Here is a 7,995-nt window from a genome sequence, read left to right as displayed (position 1 = left end):
CTCTCTCTCACACACACACACACACACACACTCTCCCTCTCACACTCACACACACACACACACTCACACACACACACTCTCTCTCACACACACACTCTCTCTCTCACACACACACACACACACACACTTTATGCTCTCAATAAAGCAAATTAACATTTTCCACCCATTTTGATGATTGCAAATCAAAAATAGTATAATATATTATGTAGACTATATTATACATCATGATAATATTTCTTAGCTTTACTCAAATTCTTCACATTACAGTATTTGTTTGAGAATAACTGATCTGAACTGAATTGATCTGAATAATGACTCTATCGTCTAATGTTGAGCTGAAATTGAACTAATATCATAGCTGATGAATTGTACAACATTAACACTGAATCAACACTGAACTGAATAATGACTCTATTGTCTTCTGTAGAGATGCTTTAAATTGAATTTGTTTCGTAACTGATGAATCTTGCATCATCAACTGTTATTTTCTACTGTGAAGCTGTATTGTATAAAGCATCTTGACTTGAATTAAAATGTATTATTATTATTATTATTGTGGTGAAATACGAGTCAGATGTGTTCTCATGCAAACACAGTAGAACATATCAATATTAATCTTTCGGATGAATCCCTTCTGAACATCTTCATCATGTTCTTCACTTCACACACTGAATAACACAATCCCATAATCCCTCCTGGAGCGCGTTGTCATGGTGACGCAGCATTTAGGAGGGTTCAGGGGCGCTGCAGTTCCCTCAGCAGACAGCAGGGGGACACACGTACCGTACAGAGCTTTACCACCCGACCTTTTGGCAGGAACATCTGGAGACAGTGAGCCATGACCGCTGAGAGAGAGAGAGAGAGAGAGAGAGAGAGAGAGAGAGAGAGAGTTGGTACACTAGCGCTCATCCATACTCACACTTTCCCTGCTGTTCTTCTAGGACCGAAGTGAATTAATAATCATTGTGACACGTGTTCTGTCCTCAGTCACTCACGGCCTGTGTGTGTGTGTGTGTGTGTGTGTGTGTGTGTGTGTGTGTGTGGGGTTAATGAGTAAAGTGGACACTTGATCTGTTTCATTGTGTAAGTCACACTAATTGTGCAACGGATCAATAATGAATGTGTTCAATAGATCAGGAGCAGATGAAACATCAATAAAACACTGTGACTTCTGAGATGAAAAATCCCAATGATCCGTCCACTGCACCACTGCAAATGTGATATTGATTCAGTTCAATAATAAAGCAATAAGCCCCAAGAAGCCGTGGTTTACAGTGAATTTATGATTACAATCTCTACAATCCTACAACCCCCTTAGCTGTTATAAATTCACTGTAAACCACGGCTTCACGAGGCGTATTGCTTTTATAAAACGGTTATTCCATATACGTAGTAAGGTTTCACAAAATAAAACAGAGCAAATAAAGTGTAATGATATTAATAAAAACAGTATTCTTCCACCAAACAATGTAGTTCCTCAGAAACAGTTGTGGTTGCAACAAAGTGGTTGCCGAGCAACACACAAACGTAAACAAAGGTGTGTGTTTGTAGAGTAATTTACAACAGCTTCGAACGCAGCTCAGCCAATCAGAATCAAGGACCGGAACTCTCCGTTTTATAAACAAGAATTAATAATGTGTTACATTTTAGACACAACATTGTCAATTTTGTCTGTTTTTGCTCAATTTTGCAAACGAAAACAGATCCAATCAAAGCCGCAGCTGAACCATTGTGCAACACACAGCAGCGATTCATTACTGAATGAATCGACAGTTTTGTCTGAATCGAGTGAGTCAATGATTCAGTGACTCATTTATAAAGAATGAATCAGCCGTTTGAACAAATCGGTTGAATGAATGATTCAGTGACTCATTTATTCGCCGTCACCTACTGGCGCTTTTACTTTCATATTTACAGTATCATTTGTGACCCTGGACCACAAAACCAGTCATAAGGGTCAATTTTTTCAAAAGTGAGATTTATACAGTAGCTGAAAGCTGAATAAATAATCTTTCCATTGATGTATGGTTTGTTATGATAGGACAATATTTGGCTGAGATACAACTATTTGAAAATCTGGAATCTGAGGGTGCAAAAAAATCTAAATATTGAGAAAATCATCTTTAAAGTTGTTCGAATGAAGTTCTTAGCAATGCATATTACTAATCAAAAATTAAGTTTTAATATATTTACAGTAGGAAATTTACTAAATATCTTCATGGAACATGATCTTTACTTAATATCCTAATGATTTTTGGCATAAAAGAAAAATCAATAATTTTGACCCATACAATGTATTGTTGGCTATTGCTACAAATATACCCCAGCGACTTAACACTGCTTTTGTGCTCCAGGGTCATATTTCTTTTTTTTTTTTAAATCACTTTATATTTAATATTTAAAAAAAATCTCATTAATAACCATTTATTATAATTACTTATGCAATGCTGAAAAAAATATTTATTTCTAAAGCAATATATATATATATAAAACACAATCATGACTGTAAATGATCTTTTGGGGGTTAATTTCTCAGCCAAAGTCGCTGTTGAATTAATTAATGATTGGCACATCATGTCATTAATTAAGAATAGAAATGGCTAAATTGATGTGATGGATTGACTTACTTCATCTGTGAGGACTGCGCTGTGACTCCGGTGTATCCGTTCATGTCTGGACTCTGCATTGCGCTCACAGATCCTCCACTGCAACACAATAAAAGCAGCGTCAGACACACAAACATCACGAGACAAAGAAATACACATACGCCAGGAACCATGAGAGACAGCTGTCAATCACACAGAGACACAGATGCCATGTGTATCACCTTCATCATCATCATCATCATCAAAGCTGTCTCACTGCTCAGACAGAATGAGATTCACACATACGACTCATATTCACTTATGACACAATCACGGAACAAAGATCAGATTTTCAGATTTTGTAATCAGATGTATCAGTAAATGAGAGCTGGATGAGATATTTACTGTGGCCTGTGGGAGGAGTCTGACGCTGTGTGTGAAATCATGTGATCACTCTTCTGATTGGTCCACTGTTTTGGAACTGCTGCGTGTAAAAGTTGAAATTCTTTTCAACAAGCATGTTCTCATCTAATGTTATTTAATTATCTAACATGTAATCAGAGGCATCCGGACTTGAAACAGCATGTGTGTGTGTGTGTCACATACCGTTTTTCGCCTACTATCAGTGGATGGGGAAAGTTAATTTTAAAAGCTATGCATTACAATTAGGGTGTCCATGTTTACATACGGAAAAAAAAAAGCGCAATTGAATTAAAACCTGTAAAGAACTACTTGTGTATGTCTGAAAATTCATGTTTGCATCATGCTGACATCAGGCTGAAAGCTGCTGCTCATTGTTTTTACAGAACATTTATAGCCTGGTTAATAATAGTCTGCTGGTGTTATACCTTCAGTCATTTTGAATTTGAATTACCTTGACTTTTGAGATTTTTTAAAGCATTTTCCTCGCATTATTTCTGAACATATAATATGCATAAGACAAGTCTGTAGTAGACGTAGTTGTAGTTCATGCATCTTTTTTTTGCAAAGATATTTAACGTTAACAAGTGATTTGTTTAACATTTACATCACGTGTGGTGCACTTAAAATAGAAATTTCTTTAACTAGAGGGTTAATAAAGAAAAAGTTACTTGGATCATGTTGTAGTTACATTTTTAAGTTAAAAATCGAGAATCGGTCAAACGTTCTGAAAAAAAATCGAGATTTTATTTTTTTTGCCATATCGCCCAGCCCTAATTACAACATTGCATTACTCCATAAAAATAACTAACTGTGGTACTTAGTTACTTTTTATGGAAACTAATGCATTACTTTTGCGTTATTTTTTGTCACCTGAGCTGGACTTGCTAAAAAAAAGTCATATGTTTTGGCAACTCTAAGGGCCCTTTCACATCAAAAGTGAAAAGTGCCAGTTTCTCTCAACATGAGGACAGGAGAGCTGAGCTGTCAGTGAATAAATGGGAAAACACAGTAACTTGCATTACTTATTTGAAAAAGTAACTCAGATATGTGACCCTGGAGCACAAAAGCAGTGTTAAGTCGCTGGGGTATATTTGTAGCATTTAAAAGTAATGTATCACTTTACTAGTTACTTGAAAAAGTAATCTGATTGCGTAACTTGTAATGCATTACTCCCAACAATGCCTGCTATACTAGGGAAGTATGCCATTGTGTGTGTGGTGTGTGTGGTTTATTTCTCCCATGCTGCTCCTCTCCTCTGAGCACAGGCATGGAGATTTAACTCAACGTCCCGCGTCACATGATCACAGACGACAGCGATGCTCTGAACTCACTGATGCTGCTGTTAACGGCTCGTTTAGTGCGTTTGAGATGATGAATGATCAGAAAGTCAGTCTCCACCGCGCGACGCTGCATGTCTATAATTAGCCCGGCGCGGGTCGTTAGCTGGTTAATCTGGCCGATTGAGTAACGAGTCCGACAGAGTTAAACCGTCCAAGACCTTCAGCCTGTGCGACGGCAATCATTGAGCCGAATGTAAACAGAGTTTATTCTGACAGATGAACACCTGACAGGTTAAACACCTGAAACTGATCCTTAACCGGCACATGTGCTGATAACTGAACACACACACACACACTCTCTCACACTCACACACACTCTCTCACACTCACACACACTCTCTCACACTCACACACACTCTCTCACACTCACACACACTCTCTCACACTCACACACACTCTCTCACACTCACACACACTCTCTCACACTCACACACACTCTCTCACACTCACACACACTCTCTCACACTCACACACACTCTCTCACACTCACACACACTCTCTCACACTCACACACACTCTCTCACACTCACACACACTCTCTCACACTCACACACACTCTCTCACACTCACACACACTCTCTCACACTCACACACACTCTCTCACACTCACACACACTCTCTCACACTCACACACACTCTCTCACACTCACACACACTCTCTCACACTCACACACACTCTCTCACACTCACACACACTCTCTCACACTCACACACACTCTCTCACACTCACACACACTCTCTCACACTCACACACACTCTCTCACACTCACACACACTCTCTCACACTCACACACACTCTCTCACACTCACACACACTCTCTCACACTCACACACACTCTCTCACACTCACACACACTCTCTCACACTCACACACACTCTCTCACACTCACACACACTCTCTCACACTCACACACACTCTCTCACACTCACACACACTCTCTCACACTCACACACACTCTCTCACACTCACACACACTCTCTCACACTCACACACACTCTCTCACACTCACACACACTCTCTCACACTCACACACACTCTCTCACACTCACACACACTCTCTCACACTCACACACACTCTCTCACACTCACACACACTCTCTCACACTCACACACACTCTCTCACACTCACACACACTCTCTCACACTCACACACACTCTCTCACACTCACACACACTCTCTCACACTCACACACACTCTCTCACACTCACACACACTCTCTCACACTCACACACACTCTCTCACACTCACACACACTCTCTCACACTCACACACACTCTCTCACACTCACACACACTCTCTCACACTCACACACACTCTCTCACACTCACACACACTCTCTCACACTCACACACACTCTCTCACACTCACACACACTCTCTCACACTCACACACACTCTCTCACACTCACACACACTCTCTCACACTCACACACACTCTCTCACACTCACACACACTCTCTCACACTCACACACACTCTCTCACACTCACACACACTCTCTCACACTCACACACACTCTCTCACACTCACACACACTCTCTCACACTCACACACACTCTCTCACACTCACACACACTCTCTCACACTCACACACACTCTCTCACACTCACACACACTCTCTCACACTCACACACACTCTCTCACACTCACACACACTCTCTCACACTCACACACACTCTCTCACACTCACACACACTCTCTCACACTCACACACACTCTCTCACACTCACACACACTCTCTCACACTCACACACACTCTCTCACACTCACACACACTCTCTCACACTCACACACACTCTCTCACACTCACACACACTCTCTCACACTCACACACACTCTCTCACACTCACACACACTCTCTCACACTCACACACACTCTCTCACACTCACACACACTCTCTCACACTCACACACACTCTCTCACACACACACACTCACACACACTCACACACACTCACACACGTGTCTACAGAAGGACCAGAGACGGATGATTGATCAGCTCACAGGCCAGTTTGTGGGTCAAACGACTGGAGTCTGTTCTACAGCATTACATACACTACCGGCCAAAAGACTGGAATCATTACGCTAGAACATTACAGAACAACAACAACAACAACATTTCTTATTGTTATCAATGTTGAAAACAGGTTTTCCACTCAATATTTTTGTGCGATGTGGGAGAAGTAAGATTTTACTGTAGTTTTATTCATCAAGGACGCATTAAATTGATCAAAAGTGACAGTTAAGGCATTTATACTGTTAAAAAAGTATCAAATAAATGCTGTTCTTTTCTTGAACAATAACATGCATGATGATTCCCACAAAGATATTCTGCAGCACAACTGTTTTCAACATTGATAATAATCAGAAATGTTTCTCGAGCAGCAAATCAGCATATTATACTGATTTCTGAAGATCATGTGACACTGAAGACTGGAGTAATGATGCTGAAAATACAGCTGCGCATCACAGAAATACATTACATTTTAACAGATATTCACAAAGAAAACAGCTATTTTAAATTGTAATAATATTTCACAATTTTTACTGTATTTTGGATCAAATAAATGCAGCCTCGGTGAGCAGATGAGACATGTTCTGATAAAACATTGTAATTATTAAAACTATTGTATATATACACAACAAAAGCAGTGTCACGCACACCGTGACAGCTGATGAATCATCCGATGAATCTTTGAACCCTGAATGTTCCTGAATGACTCTCAATTAGATTCACATTCACACTGTGACGTAAGAACGTCAAACATGAATCACTTCTGCTTAACACTGCTTTTGTGCTCCAGGGTCACATATGAGCATCAAACGCAGGAAATGTGGCATTCAAACACGTTTCTCTTCCTGCATCAGCGTTACATCTGAAACAGACACATCAAACCCAGCAATTCATCCAAAACAAACACACTGAGGAACCATGGCACACCTGTGTGAAGATGAATCACACCGCAAACACAACAAACTCTCTCTTCACTCGTACCTGTTCACAGCCTCGGCATACAGACGGCGTGACGCGTGAGAACCGTGACAATGTGCCACTTCTTCTCACTGCGGAATCTTTAAGAGGATTTGTAAGGAGCTTTACAAACTCACACAGGTCTGTGATTATCCAGCGCAAAGGACGCTGGGACACGCAGATTCTGGAAAACTTCTTCAGTTCTGTTCTTCTGAAGATCTTTACGTGATCAACAAATGTTCTAAATCAGGCTTTGCTAGTGTTTTACATCACAAACGGGCTGTTTTACCAATTCACATCAAACATGAATCACTTCTGTTCGACAAAAGAGCATCAAATGCAGCATTCAAACAGGTTTCTCCTCCTGCATCAGCGTTACAAAAACAAACGTATCGACACGAGCCACATCAAACCCAGCGATTCATCCAAACAATCAATGAGGACTCATGGCACACCTGTGTGAATCACACAGTAAACAGAACAAACCTTCTCTTCACTCGTACCTGTTCACAGCGACGATGTGCTGCCTCTTCTCACTGTGGAATCTTTAAGAGGATTTGTAAGGAGCTTTACAAACTCACACAGGTCTGTGATTATCCAGCGCAAAGGACGCTGGGACACGCAGATTCTGGAAAACTTCTTCAGTTCTGTTCTTCTGAAGATCTTTACGTGATCA

At 40.5% G+C, this 7,995-nt stretch overlaps 1 protein-coding gene across 1 annotated transcript in view; it reads right to left on the bottom strand.

Moving 5' to 3' along the window:
* The window catches only part of LOC107710066 (epidermal growth factor receptor kinase substrate 8-like), a 27,360-nt gene extending 20,307 nt beyond the window's left edge, over positions 1-7,053 (bottom strand). The window contains exons 1-3 of the mRNA XM_016514764.1: positions 7,013-7,053; positions 2,628-2,705; positions 784-845 (exon numbers count right to left, since the gene is read on the bottom strand). Of these exons, the coding sequence (XP_016370250.1) occupies positions 784-845; positions 2,628-2,705; positions 7,013-7,032 (160 nt within the window). The 5' untranslated portion in view covers positions 7,033-7,053. The remainder of the gene's footprint in view (positions 1-783; positions 846-2,627; positions 2,706-7,012) is intronic.
* Positions 7,054-7,995: the final 942 nt, after the last annotated feature.

This window comes from Sinocyclocheilus rhinocerous, unplaced genomic scaffold, assembly GCF_001515625.1.
Source record: "Sinocyclocheilus rhinocerous isolate Xijiao unplaced genomic scaffold, SAMN03320098_v1.1 scaffold1589, whole genome shotgun sequence".
NCBI classification, from domain to species: Eukaryota; Metazoa; Chordata; class Actinopteri; order Cypriniformes; family Cyprinidae; genus Sinocyclocheilus; species Sinocyclocheilus rhinocerous.
The sequence above is the reverse complement of the archived record's forward strand: the minus strand, read 5'-3'. Positions and strand labels throughout refer to the sequence as shown.